The sequence below is a fragment of the Dermacentor albipictus genome, chromosome 8 (assembly GCF_038994185.2).
Source record: "Dermacentor albipictus isolate Rhodes 1998 colony chromosome 8, USDA_Dalb.pri_finalv2, whole genome shotgun sequence".
NCBI classification, from domain to species: domain Eukaryota; kingdom Metazoa; phylum Arthropoda; class Arachnida; order Ixodida; family Ixodidae; genus Dermacentor; species Dermacentor albipictus.
The window spans coordinates 79,086,076-79,106,430 of NC_091828.1; the positions used below are offsets into that span (position 1 = coordinate 79,086,076).

Genomic DNA, 20,355 nt, shown 5'->3' on the forward strand with positions numbered 1-20,355 from the left:
TTGACGTGTTTGCTTGTCACTCAATCTGCCACCTAGTTGTAGGATAGTTATGGTGCTGAAGCAAATGCTAGCACGAAAGAGTAAGTGTGAGAATCAAACATTTTATTGGGCAAAACTTGTGTGCCCAGAGAATAAAAAGTCTTGGCGACAACAATGTGGTTGGTGAGCACGGTCAGCAGATGTTTAAGCGAAATGCAGTGCTCAAGTCTGCCCAATATATACGCGTCTCACCTTGCATTCCAAAGCGATCACTGCTGTTCACTTACATTTAAGATGGCACAACATTACTGTAAAGTTGAGCCCACTTACGGCTCCATTTAGAGCAAGCTTTCAGCTACTACAAACAGTTTCTTAACGACCAAGGAGTTTCACAGAAAGGCTATGGGGGCGGGCTGGCCGCTCCTAACTACCCGCTTGCCTGCTCATTTTGGTTACAACAAACGATACAAACCTTGGAACAGCAACATCTCGATGAGCCGGGGAAGAGGAGACGGGCACATGCACAATTAACTTCTGTAAAATGCGTCACCTGATTATATTTTTTAAAACTGTTTTATTACTGTCACACTGATGGTAACAGTAACCCTAAAGAGTGCAAAGCAATTTTTTTTTTCTAGGAAAGTTATTAATAATTACAGCGATCAGTGCTGCTGATGGCGATGGTGTAGATGTCTCAGAGAGCACCTCTGATGAAACAATTGCTGGAGAGGTGTGTCAATTTCCGAAAAAGGATGCTTCCAGTGACAACGATGACCAAGAAACTAGCGAACCTCCTGCTGTGCCCCTCAATGGTTAGAACTTTAACCTGCTACAACCATATCAACAGCTTCAAACTTCAAGAGTGTCATTACCTGGCTTACAATACTTTTTTTTTTAATTCTGTCTGTAAGCCAATAAGCAATGTGAACATCCATTTGTTGTGATAAAGTGCTTCTTCTGCACCTTGTTCAGTTTTTTTTTTCGTTTCTTTTTAGGGAGCGTTCAGCTACAGCAAATGCATTTTATGCAACTGCAAAACATGCTGAGCGAGTTATTCTTACTATTTATGTAGCTACTGCAACATTGCCTGCAGAGTATGAAACGATGCAGTGCCAGTGCCAAAAGTCCTGCTCGAATACAAGGCGTCCAACTATTTTGCCTTGTGAAATAACCGGCATTGAACGAGCCTGTGTTTTGCAACGATTATCCCTAAACCCTATATAGATTTCAGAATCCGAATGCACTATATACAATACTAGCAGCAACGTCAATTATCAACCGGAGACGGCACTGCAACTCTTTCTACATCAGATATCTCTCTAGACCACTTCACACAAGCACACAACATCAATCACCCTTAAACCCAGATAGAATTTTTTAAATCAAAATTTAATTACTAAAAACTTCACGTATATATTAGCATCAATGCCAATTATCAATTGTGAGATGTACTGCACTACAAATCATCAAGAATCCAGCTGCTACAGGTATGTCTGTCAAATACCTGACAAGTGCATAAAATCACCGTTGAACCGTACAGTTTCTTTTTTTAATATTTCAGTCAAGATGTTTGTGTACTAGCATCATCAATTATTAATCACATTAGAGGCTATCTGCAACCCTTCTTCTCTGGATAGGACTACATCAAATGTGTCTGATGACTAAGTGGCACAAACAAGCATTAAATTCTTAAGAGGAGTCTTCACTTCAAAACCATCTCCAATTTCTCTATTGAAACACACGCGATATGCATGAATAAGAAGACCGCTGCACCGTTTCGAATGAAATTGGTTTGATTCATGAGAAAAGACTTGAATTCTAGACCGTAGGGAGCAGAATTTAGGGCTTGGTAGCATTGACTAAATTTGCCAAAAATCAGTATGTCTTGAAAAGTCATAGCACGAAGTTTGCAAATCCATGTCTGCACCAAAAATAGATATTGCAGTTCTGTAAACTACATGTTTGGACATCTGAAGCTGACAAATGTGGTCAGCTTACGCAGCATTGTTACATTTGCGAGGGTTTTGCACAAGTCTTGCGTACAAATTTGTGGTGTGTTCCAGAGCAGCCTATAATACATCAATTTTGTCTGCATTATACATCCAGTAGGTGGAGCTTAAAGAATTCACGCATAATTTTTAATATTCAGTTGTTGCTTTTGTTAGTTTGTTTTTAATTTTACAATTTTCAATAATTTTCGTAAATAAAACTGTCACCTTTAATCAGAAATATGTTTCCCCTAGTTACTAGATGTTAACCTTTTATTAAGTGCAACAAACCTTATCAAATTGGATGCAGTGGATGCTAAGAAGATTTGTTCACTCTTATGCATTTAGAGAGAAGCTACAAAGGGAAAACTAGGTATGTGGCAGTAGAACCAAGGTAAAACCTTCTTTCACTAAGTAAAGATTACGCATATGAGAGAGAACACCCGGTTTGTTCTCAGAGCTGTAAGTTGCTCACCGTTTTTGTGCTGAAACAAGAACAGCACCACGGTCAGCTCACGGAATAAAAGCTTCAGAAATGGTCGGAAAGCAGTTACGGTTTCTTTCTAAAAATGCATAATGAACAATAGGCTAAGACAGCAATGATGAAAGACGTTCACTTTCCTTCTGTGCAAAGCTGTACTGAAATCTAGAAACCTGGTACCCTCAACAGATAGAATGCATAGACAATGTCGACAAGCGAAATCCTGAAACTGCTATCTCGTAGTGGACTGTCCCGCACAGGAGTTCCGCTGACCTTGTCAATTGGTCATCGCAATAGTGCAGCACCGACTCAGTAGTATTTCTGACATTATAGGGCCGTCCTTCCTACTTCTGCACTTTGTGCTGCTCCCTATCAGTGCAACTTGGAAAGGCACAAACATAAACATACTGCAAGCCTTTTTGTAGCGTAGTTGGCTAGGAACAGTACTGGGAGGAGTTCTGCATTCTTTAAATGCGTGCCACAGTATCATAAGCAAATTATGCGGTTTAATGTGCCAAACCAACACGCAAGCTACAAGGATTCACAGTGGGTTGCACCTAGATGGAACTACACCAATGTTTCTGCAATGTGCCCCCACCAGAATACGACCACTGTGGCTGGGAATCGATCCAACTTATAGCCGAGCAGCAAAACACCATAGGTGCCGAGCCGCGGCCCCGAGTGTCATACAGAGCGTGCACATCGGCAAAGAAATGCAGCAAGAGGACAAACAATGGAATTACAGCTACTGTTTATTTGGAGAACTTGCTTGCTTCCACAAAAACAGCATCAAATTAGGAAACCAAAAAAACTTGGCACTATAGCATGGAGAAAACATAAGCAACAACAAAAATTCAAGGAGATCTTGTCTAATATGCAGGAGCTGTGCATCGTGGACGATTGGCTGCTGGCATCATAACTCCTTTCACCTCATTCCTAGTGCACAAAATTCTTGTACACCATGGTACAGTGTGGAGAAAGCTTTACTACCACTCTATATGTTCAGCAAATATGGACTGGTGCAAGGAGAGGGTAAAGGGTTTTGAGTCACAGATAGTGCCTGGTGCAGTAAAGATGGCTGCTCAGTGTAGGGAGCCTATACCTAGTACATCATTTATCAACAATGTGCAGTATAGTAGTAGTTACAAGCCACGCACACTTCTGATACTTCAGGCTGTGCTCATCAACACTGTGGCAAGCAACATGAAGGCGGCAAGGTTTTTTTTTTTTTAAAGGGTAGCAAGGTATTCTCAACAGGCACCTGCCTCACAGGAACTGGCTCACTGCCTGTCCTGCCCTCATCGCAGCCTTTTAAGGAAACACAGAGGGCACTGGGACTAGGTGTTACGTAAAGATGTTTATGCTCCCTCTCACGACTGCGACCGATGAGTAGTAGACAAATCGGTGCCCCGCCACAAGGCAACAGGGGTGAGCACACAGCACGCAGACATTGTATGTACTTGCACGATCGCAACTCTGATTGGCTGATGCCAGCTGTACCTGTTACTCCAGTCAACAGTGCGTGCAGTGGTGATCTTGCGACAGCCATGCTTCCTTGACTCTCGAAAGCACATAATCTTGTCAGGCGTGCTTTTTACTGTCTGTCTTTCTGTCCACCATGTGCCAATTCAACAACATAGTCCGTTCGTGCAGACACAAAGCATATTTTTGCCACTAGTGGTATCGCTTGCCAAGTGCTAAGGTTACCACTCAGTTCACGTGCCAGTTTTTTCCTGTACCGGCTAATCTGCGATGCGCCAGACAGCTAGTGTGTGGTTTGCTAAAGGCAAGCTTTAATAAATCGACACTTCTAGCACGTCCTCGAAACAAGAATCGATCAATAAAGAAATGGGCTAGAGCTCCAACATGTCCAAAGTGTCACTTTGACTGAAACCAGGACAAGCTTGCATGTTACAAGTGCTCTTGTTTTGGTGCTGCATTGAAAGAGCACCCCCGCACTATGCAGGCTTGCAGAAAGGAACCAGCGTCAGCTACAGCAGGTCGTCTGCTGCATACTTCAAGGCCTGCCACAAATAAAAATTGGCTTGGACAGACACTGCATCAGCACCTTGCCTTTAACAGTGGACTCCAACGCCCGTGCATGGTGCAAACGAACTAGTGCACCAAGCTGGGAACATTCAAGGGGCACTAAAGCAAAATATCAAGTCGAGCTATATTGAGAGATTATTTGTCTAGAATGCTTATGATCATTTTCGTTGTCCCAACATGTCACTTTATTGTGTAGAACATTTCTGCCGTAGGTACCGCTGCAGGTCCTCCATTTGAACTACCAGCACCAAAACAGACGAGTTGACGTAATCTCCATGTGACCTTTCTCCATGCCAGTCCCAGAGAATTAACCAGTGCCAACATCAGATGAGAGGTGCAAGAGTCCGCAACAGGTGGCACCGCTCCGGTTTTCTGTTTTTGTAATTTTATCACTTGCAAAGGCTCTGTTTTCACTATGAATAACGAATTTGTTATTGCAGAAGCCTAATCTCTCAATATAGCTCGACTTAATATATTCCCCTAGTGTCCCTTTAAGTAAAAGCAATAAACAGTGCCTCACCTGAAAAAATTCTTTTTGAGATGCAGAATCTGCTTGGAGCAGAAATGTGCAGCGGACGGCACTGTCATGTGAAGTCAGTGCAATACAATGCAGCTCCCACCTGGTGCCGCGGTCACAATGTATCAAGTTGTGCACTTTGCCTGAACTGCAGCCCGTGTTTAACTGTGGTGAGCTATAGGGAGAACCGCAATCTCAATGTATTACTTTCAAAGTTCTCACTTTTAGTGAACATGGATTGGCTTAGCACACTGGTGGGATACTCATCACTCTAGAGGCGCAATGTGCTGGCCATACATACAGTAGTGAAAGTAGTATGTCTGGAACTGATAGACCACAAATGGTCAAGCCCAGGCTCGTAGACTATAAATAGAAAGTGAGGCCCGGGCTGTGGTTTGTCACAATGGCTTTATGGAAGGGAGGGGAGGCAGTCTATGTACACGGGGCAGGAGCGAGTGGCCGGGCACCTCGTCACGGCTGAAGCTGGGTCGTTCCACTATCTCTTGCGGGTGGCGCCGCTTCTTTCTTGAACATCTAAACGAAACAAAAGAGAGGCAAGTGTGGTGTGTTAAAGGGGCCCTGAAACATCCCTCTCTTAACATCACGAACAAACCTGCCAAGTGAGAGCTGGTACGAATTCATTCCTAGGAACTGTGCAACAGACGGGACCACAAAGAAAGACAAGAAATTCATTTAGACTACTATAATCAAAAACAAGAATGCTGAAAACCCATCTCTCTTGACTCGTAGGTGGTTGCAGAAGAATTTCCTACAAAGACAACTACAGGGAATGAATGAATTCTGGAGTTTTACGTGCGAGAACCACAATTTGATTGTGAGGCTTGACGTAGTGGGGGACTCTTGATTAATTTTGCCCACCAGGGTATCTTTAACGTGCCCCCAGTTCACAAGACACGGGCATTTTTGCATTTCGATAACTACAGGAAAATCTGGGCTCTAATTTCTACGGGAACTGCAAGCATGGTGGTTCGGACAGCATGGCAATGACGTGTAGTACCATGTTTTCACTATTATAACGCGTACCTTTATTTGAAGAAAAAGTGCATTGAAATTTGCATGTGCATTACAATCTTAATTCTACACAAAATGAAAACGAAAGCCCATCCTACTAAAAAAAAAAAGATCAATATGAGATAACTAGCCACAATGCCCTTGAACAGACATTTCTTTTTCTTTTTTTCTGCCTTGGTTTGCAGTTGCCATTTTCCAGTTTGCTGCATGTGTGGCACTTCTAATGTGTTGAATGGAACTATTGAATGATGTGTAGTACCGTATTTTCACGATTATAACGCATACCTTTTTTGAAAGATGACTTTCTGTGGTCATTAGACAGCAAAAAGGAGGTGTTGCACTATGACGGCAACTAGCTGCCAAGATCCACCTGTGTGCCTGTCTGGGTGCCTTTGTGGGCTCCATAAAATTACTTCAACAAGGTTCACATCGACTCAGGTTTCGTTACTTTGTGTGTGCGGTAGAATCGGCACCAAGTTATTCTTTGTACATTTGGGCTTCACAATCGGGGGCACGGTAGGGTCGTGCTAATACGGCACGTGGATTTGCCTAAACTTCATCTTTGTATAGCTTCAAATCATTCCGCAGCCTTGCATCGATCATACTCATCAAAGCATTGCATTAAAGTTGCAACAGTTTGCAATGACTGTGCACAATCATAAGGTTTTATTGCCTTCATGCATTTAGTGAAATGTTGCTTCTTAGAAATTTAAGCAAATAAAGGCAAATAAGGCGTAATAAATAAAGGCGCAAGATCGTCTAAAGCCACAAGCATGAATATTCGACAAATCCATGTACTAACCATCGTAGCCGTGGTACAGCCAAATGGCTGCAGTTCTAGAGTACGGTCTATAAATTTTTTGTAGGAAAGTCTATGGCTGCAGAAGCCCTGGTGGTGGTCTAGCTTAGTTATATTTGTTTGTTTAAAATTTCCCTATACGAGGCATTGGGTAAAGGTAGCCTCCACTGTGAGAAATAAATGGACAAATAGTAGCAATAGGAAAAATGTTAGACCATCACACAACAAAATATGCAAGTAGTAGTAAAAAAAAGGCAACAATGTACTATCAGCGTCAAAAGATTAGGGGCGCGGGATACAGGAAAAAGGCTGAATTATTTCTGCAGCTGGTGCACACGGTGTGAAAAGTAGGCTTGCAGCTACTACATGCGACCAAAGTAATAGTGCTGCACCGTTTCACTGGCTGCATCAATGCATCTTTCTCGAGCACTCTGCACCCCCTAAACTTCTCACTTCAACTGTACAGTCTACAAAGTAAACAGAACGATGATGGACCAAAGTTATCGGCCCAATGACAATCAAACAGGCATAAGGAAAAAAGAAAGCTTACAGTCACTTCAGCATACACTAAAGAAGACGAAAGGTGAAAGCCCGTATGCTCACGAGACAGTCATTAAATTACTTGACATTCTCATTCAAATGCATTGTTACTTCTTATTACCCGTTTTCTCTGACCAAAGGTTGTGGGTTCGAGTGCCTTAACTAACTCTACCTTAACCAACTTTGCCCTAATTAACACCAATTGTCGAGTGTTCGACTCCCACCAAACGTTGTGGGTCTGTGTGCCTGAATTAACTCTGCCTTAATTAACTTTACTATAATTAACAACAAAAGTCGTGGTTTCAACTCCCAGCAAAGGTGGAGGATCCGACTCCCAAATTTGGTGCCACTGAATTTTGGTGTCTTAACACCGAAGTCAAACTTTCAACCCATGAGCCATCTAAGGCTTCCGCCTTAAAAGGCAAAAGTACAGGCACTAGTACAGAAGCAGAGCATGATTTGCAATAAGATTAGAAACAGCCAATGTATAAAATCAAATAACTGTGCCATGTTATTTGTTATTGCTGCACAGGGGAAATAAGACATTATAAGCTGACAAAATTTTGTTTCAGTGTTTGTTTTGGCGATGAGCAAACTGGGAAGGTTGTTCCATACCCTGATGGCACGAGGAAGCAGTGAATAGTTGAAGGTATTTGTTCTCCCTTAGACGCAGATAAAGCTTGAGTGATTACAATGTCCGCACAAGGTGCAGGATTTCATTGTGTCCCATCTGTTGCACAGTTCATAGCAATAAACCTGGCTAGACTCTACTTATGAAACTTGAGGAGTGCTAGAAAAGAGACGAACAAGACAGACAACAGTTCTAGCAACCACTAGCAAACAATTTACATTGGAAAGAAGTAAAAAAAGAGAAAAACAAACATTCATGGTTTTGACATGCGCATAAAAGGACGCCGCAAATGGTTTAAAGGCCGAAATTTAGCATACTCTTTGTCAGAGGTAATGCACTTCTCAGATTAGCCTCTCCAGCAACTTATTCTCGCCCATCCTCAAGTGAGCAGGTGTGTCACTAATGCATCTGCGATCTCTTTCACTCAATCTTGCAAAAGGGCCTCAAAAGCTCACCAGTTACTAGACAATGCTGTCATGACAGTGCGAGCCCAAGTATCATTTCCATACAGGCAGCAAAGAGCCTACCATCTTGTCTAAATAGACTGCCTGTTTCTTTTCCTACGATTCCCTGAAATCCCTGCAGCTTCTGGTCTAACGAGAGCGACTGCTTGGGCAACAATCCGCTGTTCCTGTGAAATGCAACTCGAATGGCAGAGTACACTCACCCCACGGAGCAGTTGCTGCCCAATGAAGTTGGAGGCGGCTGTTTTCATGGAGCCCTTCCGACCCAGCCGACAGCGAATGTAGCCGTACAGGTTGGCCCCGTTCAGGGCCAGGGCTATTATTGTCACCATCTGGACAAACGAGTGCAACACCACCATGTCGTCTTACAGATGTTCCGACTTCGCGCAGAAAGAATGAAGGGGTGTGGGTAGGGAGGGGGGAGGAGCGTTTGCTCAGAGAAACAGGTCTTTTTTGCAGCAATCTTGCAAATGGTTTGTTGTGACAACTTCGAGCAAAGGTTTTATGTTAAAGCAAGAGTATACAACCCAGTACAACCCAGTATACAAGACTGTTAAAGGCGGTGCACCTTTCATTGTAGCAATGACAGATGGCACCACCATTCTGCTGCAGCGAAATCAACATTCCTTTAGCCACATCACCACGGATTATACGCACTTGGGATTTATTCTGTACAAAACAGGCAAGTAATGCATGCAAACATGGTACATTACACTGAACCCAATGTAAATGCTACCCTCAGTGCAAAACTCCAGTGTAAACAGTGCCAGTTGTTTAGCTGAATAAGTCATGTATACTTGGTGCTCCATTTAGACAACACTTGGTAAAACCAGATACGTAGTGCAACCACAGTCTACATAGCTAACCTCAGCCTCAGCCGGCCTCGGCCTCAGTCTAGCAACCCCAACACAGTAGACAAAAACGCCGTTCTCTATCGAATAAACATTTCATCACAGTCATTCACTTAGCCCTTTACGTTGTGAACATTTTATTTCACTTCAGGCGTCAAATAATTGTGTCTGTTCAACACTTAGCTTTAACTGTAAGCAGATCTTGGGTGGAGCGCTTTTTGTTTAATCACTGACACAGCCGTAACAAGTTAACCACCTACAACAGATCAAACACAAGCCTTGAGCTGATGAATAGTGTTCTTCTTGCTGAAGCAGAGCACTCGTCTTCAACGAGCAACACTAGGCTGTGACGTACAGTGAAATACATAAGTGACGTGCATGCAAGTGACAAGCGATGAACATTGGCAGCACATCTCCCAATCTACGATTAAATTGTACTTTCAGGCCATTTGTTTCAAGATGGTAAGCAGTGATGTTTTAATGAACAATCCGACATTCTTTAAGAATCACTTTGACCTTGTCTGACAAAAAGACACAGCCTTGGTCGTTGAGCAGCTCACATGGTACACCATGTTGAAGAATGTCATGTAAAACGAAAGAGGCAACGTCACATGTCAGGTACCAATGCAGATGACAATGGTAAAGCTTCTGCGTAGCACATGAAGCGATCAATGGCAACAATTATCCAGCGGTTGCCAGCAGGAATGATGGGAGGAGGTCTACACAGTCAACGTAGACGCAGTAAAAGGGGGCAGGCGGGACAAAGCAGCAGATACAGTGCAATGGCAAAAGGGGCACTTTCGACGTTGACAGTAAAAAGAGGTAGTCACAGACGTAGCAATACTTTCCTTGCCAGTAGCAGCAAAGGCTGGTCTAAGTCTTCGACACTCCCGCATGTATGCCGGAGGGTTGGATGTTGTCTTCAACAGCATGGAAGGAGGCACATATGTCCGAGCAGGGATGCAAGGGAATAACTAGGAGCCATATATGTTATTTCGGAAAGATAGTTGCGACAGTACTATAGGAAATCGTCACAGAGAATGTAGAGGCAGGCTTGACAGCACATTGGTCAAGAGATGGGACGCAATGAAGGTTCATGCAACAAGTTCATAAGGGAAGTAATCCACGAGTCCTTCCATTGCTTCAGAAAGAAGCATGTCAGTGATTAAGAGTAATGACGCCTAGTAGATGGACACAGATAAGACACGGCACGAGATGAGAGAGGTGAGCGGAAGAGGGCGTCCGTGTTAAAATGTTTGCAGCCAGATCGGTACATGACCCAAATGTCATGCTCCCGGAGCTAGGTTGTCTAAAGAGCAAATCGACCAGATGGGTCTTTCAAAAAGAATAGCCAACATAAAGCAAGGTGGCCTGTAGATACACCAAACAGGCATCCTTAAAGGCAAGGGTGAAATTTTCCTATGGCCCCTATTGCCATGCATCCCTGCGTATCTTTTTCCTGTCACTGGCTAAGAAATATTAAAACCAATCGCCCGGCCAAAGAAGAGCCTACATGTGTCGGAACATTCTCCATTGCTTTGACCGATTCTATCTGTTGTCCAGGTTGCCAACGAACCTTGAGTAATCAGACTGCATACATGACACGAATATAGTGTTGTGCTTCCTGGAAGGCACGAGAGCACCAGCGATTATGCTGGAACCTTCAACGAGTCATGTATAAATAGCTGATGCAGCTGACCCATAGATCAGATTTTGACGATCAACTTGTGAGCTTGTCACTACTGTTCTGCCTGAGTGTAACTTGTTCTTGAAGGCACAGGTACACCCAATAAAGAGTTAGTTTTGTGACTTGACATTGTGCCACAGTCTAATTCTTCACTCTCATGACAATGTGACAATATGATGGCTACATACTCTTTTTTTCAGCAACCAAACATAGTTGGCTTGTGCTTTAGCGAGCACATGGACGGCTTAAGCAATGACTCACTCATGAAATAAAACATTATGTTGGGCGAGCACAACGCAGATGTCAACACCACTAGCGTGTATGTGCATTTCAGTCTGGCTACTTGGGCCGAAAAGGCACAGCATCTGGAGTGATGTAAGGAGGTGGCATAATCAAGGAGGACAGGAAGCACACGTGAATACCTTTGGAAATATCTACAAAGATTTCACAACTACCTTAGTACCCCACAAGAAATGTACTAAGTTACCTATCAATAAAGGGGTCAGGCAAGGAGACAATCTCTACCATGCTATTCACTGCATGCTTAGAAGAAGTATTCAAGCCTAACACGCTTCAAACATAAAATTTTTGAGCCCAGGTCTAATGAGTAGCCCCTTAAGGTTTTAGCAGCATGTTTTAAATGTCATTATTTTTGTTTGTGCTTTCATTCCAAAGCTGCTGACTGTGTTTGCAACTCTAGATGCACTGAAGAAGGTACTGACAACTTCCCTTTGTTCTTTAAGACTTTGGTGGTGTTAACAATGAAACTCCCTCTAGCACAAGTTCTGAATTTTCCCTGCTTTCCTAAGCCACTCTATGACAGCAGGATTCTTGGTTAGTCCCCCGTAGTGGGCAAGTGCCATTATTTAAGAAATAAACAACCAAAACAAGATGGCTGTGTCCACTGTGAGAGACGATATTGCTGTCGCAGTAAATTAGTTCAGAACCAAAGGGATTGCAGAAGTCTTGTGCTATTTTGTATATATGTATATACTCACGCACACACACACACACACACACAAAACATTCAGCATGGGTCTCATTTCTTCCTACGTCCTAGTCTGCAAAGTTCCTGGCAGCTTCTGGTCTAATGGCACACCAGCAAGCGTAATTGGCAACTCTAACACTCCAATGAGTCACACAAGCTAGCACATGTGAAAATATGCATGGAAAATGGGACCAACCAGCCACTGGAAGTTCCAGCTGAACAGGGACACAAAGAAGAAGAGGGTCCACAGGGCAGGCGCCCCGATAAGCCCCATCCAGAAGAGGCCTGCCTCCGAGCTGTCTGTCATCTGCTCGCCAGACTGCAATGCACAAGAACCAATGTCAATTACTGTGACCCTGCACTGACTGTTGTATGGTGCTCCTGCACTATCATCATCAAGAATGTGCTTCCTGTGCGTGACCCCTGGTGTAAATACCTTAACCAACGTTGGAATGCTTCTCGTGTGGGGCTCCCACACTATTATCATCAAAAGCGTGTGCCTTCGATGCTCATCTGCTCTCTTCTGACATAAACCCACCTCAGTCTACACTCCAGGGAAAGTATAACAAAGCTTTTGCTCTGTAATGTCAAACGTGTCAGACAAGTGCCGATTCTCTCCCATTCGTGAGCCAACACTGACTCCCTACCCATCACACCCTCCCCAATTTCCTAAATGCTCCGTAGTACCAACAAACTCCCCAATTTTTTAACATTCTTTCTGAACCGCCAAACTTCCCTATCCCATCCTCTACCCCGCAATTTTTCAATTCTATCCACTTGTCCCGAAAAATTTCCATATTCTCCCAAATTTCCCATACTCTTCCGATTCTGTTCTCTTCTGCCCAAATTTCCTAATTCCATACCATTCTGCCCGAATCCTCTACATTTCCTAATTCCACTACACTGTTCATTTCTCCAACATCTACAACTAGATAGCACTTCTGTCGGTGTCCACTCTCATCCAACTGTAACACAATTGCAACATATCTGCAACACAGTTGACCAGGGCCTGCATGTTCTGACGATGCATTCTGTCTTACACTATTTTTACCCTTCATCACTGCTTGGATGCTGCCGCACTGCCATCATATCACTGCAATTGGTCACTCTGCGTGACATGAGGAAAGTACAATGGAAACTTAAATGAACCATTACATAACGTAGGACCTGCCTTAAATAGCTAGATGAAACAGAACGGACAAAAGGACAAGCTGAACGCTAGACTGTGGCTGATCTTAACTGCGGAACAGTTTCAGGAAATACAGGCATGATAATACATCACAGAGAACATGGTGTATTCACATGTGCCTGGCCGTCTATGGCACTTGTTCCACAGTCAAGGCCTGTTGGAGTGCAGCATTCACCCTTTGATTTTCTTTCGATGCCCCATCTGTTGAGTGCTGTTTAACAGCACTGAACAATTCAAATCACCAACTATCCCAGCTTTGTTAAATCAGTTATCTGTTCTACGTAAGCACTGCGCCAATATTAAAGGAAATACTGAACCTGTGTTCAAGCAATTATTCTGGCAAAAGCACAAATCAGAACATCACATACTGTTTACTCTGTAGTTTTTGTGTTGAAGACAATGCCTTTCGTGGAATGCTTGTTTCAGTGCAGGAACATGGTAAACCACTGGCATAAAATGGAAATTTCGAGTTCTTTTATGTACTGGCACACATCTTTAGTTATTTGTTTAACATTATTTTAGACACGCAGATCTCGGGTAGCAAGGTTAAAGGCAGAGGTTATTAAGGCAAAAGCCTTATATGTCTCATTGGTCAGTCGACCTTAGAGAGAACGCATTGACGACACGAAAGGTACATAAAGGCTATAAAACCTCGACCTTTGATGGGAGTCGAATCCACGAGCTCTGGTGTTGATGAAGGTGACATTAATTCAGGCACAGTTATTTAGATAGAGTTAAAGCACTCAAATCCATGTCTTTTGGTGGGAGTTGAACACTCGGTCTTTAGTGGTAATTAAGGCAAAGTTAATGAAGGCACTCGAACGCACGACCATAGGTGGGAGTCGAACGCTCGACCTCTGGAATTAAGAGGGATGACTAAGCGAAGTACACTACGTGAATAAGAAAGATGACTAAGCGAATTAAGAGGGATGACAAATTGAAGTAGGCTAAGTGAACTGAGCAGGGGTGTACGTTATGTGTCCGTCTTTAATGCATCAGCACTTGGGCGTTCACCTTGAGGTCGTCCAAGGGATAACGTAAGAGGCCCTGTGAATGTTTTCCGCCTGGCATAGGCACTGTCACCCATACATTGCTCAACAGGAGGACGGAGTGAATATACAGTGGAACCTTGTTATACTGAAGCTGCATCTAACACTAAACACTTCGTCATATCTGATATTCATTATTAGCATACACAACGGTATCAGCTAAAAAAATGAGTGAATTTTAGATTTACTTCACTATATGCAATAATTTGTTATATCCGAGTTTGTTATACAGAGGTTCAACTGTAGAAGAGAATGTTACATAACTTCTAAATATCAGACGTAATAATAATAATATTTGGGGTTTTACGTGCCAAAACCACTTTCTGATTATGAGGCACGCCATAGTGGAGGACTCCGGAAATTTTGACCACCTGGGGTTCTTTAACGTGCGCCTAAATCTAAGCACACGGGTGTTTTCGCATTTCGCCCCCATCGAAATGCGGCCGCCGTGGCCGGGATTCGATCCCGCGACCTCGTGCTCAGCACCTCAACACCATAGCCACTGAGCAACCACGGCGGGTATCAGACGTAAGGAATGAAAAGAAAACAAAAAATGTACAATACAGCACAAGAAAGACCACATAAATAGAGTAACCAGGGTCCGTTTTTTTTAAAATTATTATTAGAAATTAAATTCTAGGGTTTTACGTGCCAATACCATGATATGATTATGAGGCATGCCATAGTGGGGGACTCTGGATTAATTTTGACCACCTCAGATTCTTTAACGTGTACCCAATTCATGGTACATGGGTGTTTTTGCAGCCTGTATTTGATTCCACCACCTCTGGCTTAACATGCAAAGCCAAAGCCACTACACCACCACAGCGGATGGGGTTTGACATTTTTTATTTAAATTGAAAAAAAAAGAAGGAACATTCTTTCTTTGCCCCATAATTTGGCTTTACCACAAAGGTTCAGTGAAAACACAGAAATACAGAAACGAGATAGGAAAGGCAGGGGGGGGGGGGGGGGGGGATCAGCCAGAAGAGATGCTTCTGGTTTGCGACCAAACACCACAGGAAGGACAAGGAAGAAAGAAAGATGGAAAGAATAGCTATAGAAGAAACCACACACATGAGAATGAAAAAAAGAAGGGACAACGCAAAGGAAATTGCGAGCATCAGAACCTCTGCAATAAGTTAATGAAACGTAAGAACTTGAATGGTGCCTTGAATTACTAGTGTGACGATCATATGGCCCAGCACCCAAGGATTGTCTGCTCCAAAATCAGCCAATCAATCAATAGATGGCTGCTATTGGCTGACAGCTAACATCAATCAAGAAGGGCGTTTGGATCAGTGCACTTCTCTGTACCGTTACTATGCGTATTTATGCCCGCTGTGGTTGCTTCGTGGCTTTGTTGTTGCGCTGCTAAGCACAAGGCGTGCGATCATATCCCATCACAGCAGCCGCATTTTGATGGGGATGAAATGCCAGGATGCATGTGTACTATGCATTCATCATCATCAGCAGCAGCAGCAGCCTGGTTACGCCCACTGCAGGGCAAAGGCCTCTCCATACTTCTCCAACAACCCCGGTCATGTACTAATTGAGGCCATGCCGTCCCTGCAAACTTCTTAATCTCATCCGCCCACCTAACTTTCTGCCACCCCCTGCTACGCTTCCCTTCCCTTGGGATCCAGTCCATAACCCTTAATGACCATCGGTTATCTTCCCTCCTCATTACATGTCCTGCCCATGCCCATTTCTTTTTCTTGATTTCAACTAAGATGTCATTAACTCGCATTTGTTCCCTCACCCAATCTGCTCTTTTCTTATCCCTTAACGTTACACCTATCATTCTTCTTTCCATAGCTCGTTGCGTCGTCCTCAATTTGAGTAGAACCCTTTTCGTAACTATGCATTAGGTGCACGCTAAAACACCCCAGGTGGTCAAAAATAATCTAGAATCCCCGACTATGGCGTAATAAGATCGTGCTTTCGCACATAAGAACCCCAAAATGTAATTAATCTTTTTTTGCATATTTATTGACTCAGTTTAATAAACAGGCTCAAGTAAGCAAAAATTTGCTTTCTAGTTTCAATAAGGATTACATACTTCAGGAAGAAGCCAACAACCACCTGCTCACGCTTGGCATCTGAGCAGAAGTTAAACTGTGGCCCCCCTGCTTATTGGTGTTCTAGCCACTGGGTCTCACTAATTTCGATTAATTTTGAACACTTAACTAGCCTCAGACCATGCTACACTTAAGGTCAGACCATGCGTACACTCGCCAGCACACACTCACTGCTGGCCACTCCTGGCCAGACACCTTGGCAGACATCACTTCATATTGAGCTGTTGACAGGGCTTCAAAAAGTTCAAGTTTGATGTGGCTACTATCCATTAGTCAGGCTGGTGCAGGAGAAAGCTGACCCGCACCATGTAGCATGGCCCACCTGGAACACATGATTGCGAACACATGCTCCAGCCCTGCCGTGCACCAAGTGAATGCTGTCCATACGCACTACAGCTGCACGTAGCTGCGTTTGCTACGTAGCACTGATACCACGGTGCACGCTGCTGCTTGCTGAGGACAACTGCGTTTGGCGCATCATAGGCACCAAAATCAGAAACATCGGTGTCTGCGTGAAGGTCCAAAATAATATTTGAACTGCGCACATCACGGTGACATTCAGTAGGCTGAGCATAGTTGGGCTGCTGATCGCGAGGTTGCAGGATCGAATCCCGGCCACGGCGGCCACATTTTGATGGGGACGAAATGCGAAAACACCCGTGTACTTAGATTTAGGTGCACCTTAAAACCCCAGGTGGTCGAAATTTCCGGAGTCCTCCGCTACGGCGTGCCTCATAATCAGAAAGTGGTTTTGGCACGTAAAACCCCATAATTAATTTTTTTTTTAATTGTGGGCATACGCCACTCCATCGTAGCGCTCATGGTGCAAGGCATTGAAGAAGGAGCACCTCGAAGGGGATCAGAGGCAAGTTTTGATTGCCAATAACTCTGCTTCTGCTGAACGCACTGAGGTGCCCTTTGCTACAAAGTATTTCTGAGACAGTCTAGTTTAAACTTCCAAGTGCACTTCTCGACTTAAACAAAAGGTGTTTCAGGGCCCATTTAATTCCTGTCAAATCAAACTGCCACATTGTTTTCTACCCTTGCTAAACTGTTTCTCCAGAACTTTGTTATTGCATGTGTTGGATGCACACACACCGCTGAAGAGGAGCATCTGCAGCTATAAAAGATAATTTAGCTACAACTGTAGCTGTAGCACACAATGAAGTTAACTAAAGGGCCTTGTCTTAACTAGAGCCTTGTAAAGAGCTTAGAATGTTAAATGTTAGAATGCTAGGAGGGAATAGAATGATTGAGCACATGAATAACACTTTATAACCATCAAGTTACACGTCTGTGAAAGCCCCATATACCTATAACTTGTGGCGTGTCCTCCTCTGGTTCACCTATCATTGCCATGAACATGCGTCCCTGCCATCATATGTCGCATGCTTTCTTTGCCAAACAAAAAACAGAAAGTGAGAGTTTTTCCTGTTGCACTTCTCGTGGCCATCACATGTACAGTACTGCCCACTTTTAAAGGCAACATTAACTTGGTTTTCAATCTCGTATGACTTCAAGTTATTTTCATATCTTTAGGAAAATCGGTGGCTGATGCATTAGGTAGACATCGATTGATAAAATATCTTTACAGATGGCTAGTTGAAGTATTTTGATTACTTGTTCCTTTCACAGTGGACCATACTTTATGCTACTCTGGCCTACAGATACATAGGTGTGCCTGTCTGATAAGCAGTGCTATCACCTATCAACATCAGGGCTTAATTATTCGTTGCAAAACAGTATAGTTACTTGTGCGACTACAAATGCATTTGGATTTTACTGCAATAAAATGTAAATGCAGCCACAAACACCCAGTAAAGCGAGATTAAAACACCAGACAGCCTTTGACAGCCTACCTTGCGGCTCTCAAAGACCCAGTGGCTCTTCCCGGCATCGTCAATGTAGTTCCACCAGCGAAGGCCAACCAGAAGGCGGCCTGTGACATTCTTGACGGTCCAGAAGTCCATGCAGAGCAACAGCAAGATGGACACAAAGCTCGACACAAAGCTGTCCGTGAAAAAGCGGCACAACAGGTATGTCAGCAGCGCCGTCGTCCGGAAGGCCAGGTGGAAGAACGCCGCCATCCGATGCCTGCTCCACACAAGTGCACGCAAACCACTTTCAGCTGCAACCATCCACTTAACAGTATTGCTGGTGAATAAGACGTGATGTGCTACTTGGTTCTAAGCAATAGCTACTTATAACAGCAGCTTCACGCTGGGTAGATGACGCACATGGGCTCAATTATTCTGCATTGCATTTTACTAACTATGGTCTATGATGGTCCAGCACCTGTAAACAATGACACAGGTACATCTCCTGCATGAAACTACATGCATGCACTGAGTGCAAAGAATGCCATGAACTCGTTTTGGCCAAAACCAACAACTGTGTGGAAAGAATGTCCAGCACACATCACGACACTATACTGGCAAAGCGAATAGCGAAGTGCAAGCAAATGTAGTGGTGGTCCACCCTGGGAACTTTAGTAGTTGTGCCACAAGGCTACAGGTGACGCAGGAAAAGCCCGACTCGCACCAATATATCTATAGTTTTTCATTTTGCCTTCACTGAAGTGCACCACTAAGGTTAAGAGTTAGAACTGCATTATTGTGGTAAGCAACATAACTGCTCAGAAATTAAGGCTGCCTGCAGTGGTCGTGACAAATATTCATGGTAAACTAACTGCTAAATTAAATGGAAAGATATAGGCGCTGGAATACAAGGCGGTGGTTCTAGCACTTTCATAACCTTTTCATCTTATTTAGCCGTTACATTCGAGCTCCCATTAAGCTTAGGCGATGTAAAATGCGCGTCTTTTTAGCAATTTCGGTTTACCTCATATATAATTATATACTGCAATCATACAGTCGGTGTTTATCATCTCTGCGCTGTTCGCACGTACACATAAATTAAGCGCGTAATCAAACATTCACACTAAAGAGCCCCTCCTCGTCCGTTTTCTGCACTCAACTTTCAGACATCGCTGACACTGATTTGTGCCGACGGTGCGACATATGCAACGAGCACAAGCTCTAGCAGCTCACCACGATCATTATATATACAGTCGTATGCATGCAGCATATGCCGTGCACGAAACAATGACTGACGTCGCATCGCCGCGTTTTCGTTAAAATGTGAGCGACTGACCTGACGGGCTTCCTGACGACACCGCCTTCGACGTCGCCGAAGTCTATGGAGGCCGCGTCTTCCGTGCCTTCCATCAGGGCCTGCGAATTGACGCGACGCGCCCGCAACAAGTGGAGGTCGTTCACTCGAGTTCGACCGGTCCGACCAACAGGCAGCTTTCCTGTCGGTTCACCGTTCTCTACACACAATATTTGCACGAAGCGATTGCCAAAGAGCAGATGATTGCGTGTGGCCAGTTAGCGCGGCGCGCAGCGACCTCAATATCACTTGGCCGAAGTCCCCATTAGAAAGTGATTTACAACCGCATCATCGCTGCGCCGTGACGCCTGTTCCACACTGCGGCAAGAAAGTTACAACGTAGGCAAGAGCCGGCGACACCAACGCCGGCAGCTGTGACTCAGGCGCGACCCCCGATCTGATCGCATTGTGCACTCTATGCGCGTACACAGGAATTAGCGCCTCCGACGCGAGGCAACAGACCAGCCCCTCATTCATTAGCGCGCGCGCGCGTAGAACTCCCGTGACTTTGAAACTTTATTAATCGCGCGGTACGAGCCTCAATTGCCGATACCGTGTGTGGTATCTCGGAACACATCGGTGGTGGGAAGTCGAAACCGACGACACGGAACGCCGGGACGTTTCCGCTGTGACTTACGCTGGAGGAGTTGCTCATTTCGCCGCTTAATGTAGCCATGCTGACGCGGCTTCGACGTCCTCACATAGCAGATGGGACACCACACGATAACGGTGCGCCGGCGAAGACACGACACGCCGCCAGCTTTCACATGCGAACCCTCGACATGCCCTTCCACAGACACGCGCGAAACAACGCCGCTCCTGACAGCTGTTCGGAACCACGGGAACTACAAAGAAACGA

General features: G+C 44.3%; 1 protein-coding gene across 2 annotated transcripts; it reads right to left on the bottom strand.

Moving 5' to 3' along the window:
• Window positions 1–5,403: 5,403 nt before the first annotated feature.
• On the bottom strand, window positions 5,404–20,333 carry LOC135898677 (Golgi apparatus membrane protein TVP23 homolog B). 2 transcript variants are annotated; one of them, XM_065427775.2, is made up of 6 exons: window positions 20,134–20,328; window positions 19,479–19,558; window positions 18,185–18,419; window positions 12,203–12,325; window positions 8,684–8,812; window positions 5,404–5,548 (listed from the first exon to the last, which is right to left on the bottom strand). In XM_065427775.2, exons 1-6 carry the CDS (start codon window positions 20,170–20,172, stop codon window positions 5,486–5,488), a joined length of 669 nt encoding a protein of 222 aa, XP_065283847.1. In that variant the 5' UTR covers window positions 20,173–20,328; the 3' UTR covers window positions 5,404–5,485. The 2 variants fall into 2 exon arrangements, with proteins under 2 accessions (XP_065283847.1, XP_065283848.1); XM_065427776.2 differs by lacking the exon at window positions 12,203–12,325 and having other exon boundaries at window positions 20,134–20,333.
• Between the last annotated feature and the right edge of the window lie 22 nt (window positions 20,334–20,355).

Coding starts and splice junctions, on each gene's coding strand:
- LOC135898677 (XM_065427775.2), bottom strand. CDS start 20,172: ATGGCTACATTAAGCGGCGAAATGAGCAACTCCTCCAGC. Junction 12,326..18,184: donor GGGTCTTTGAGAGCCGCAAG/GTAGGCTGTCAA, acceptor TGTGCATTGCAG/TCTGGCGAGCAGATGACAGA. Junction 5,549..8,683: donor GGCAGCAACTGCTCCGTGGG/GTGAGTGTACTC, acceptor TGTTTCGTTTAG/ATGTTCAAGAAAGAAGCGGC.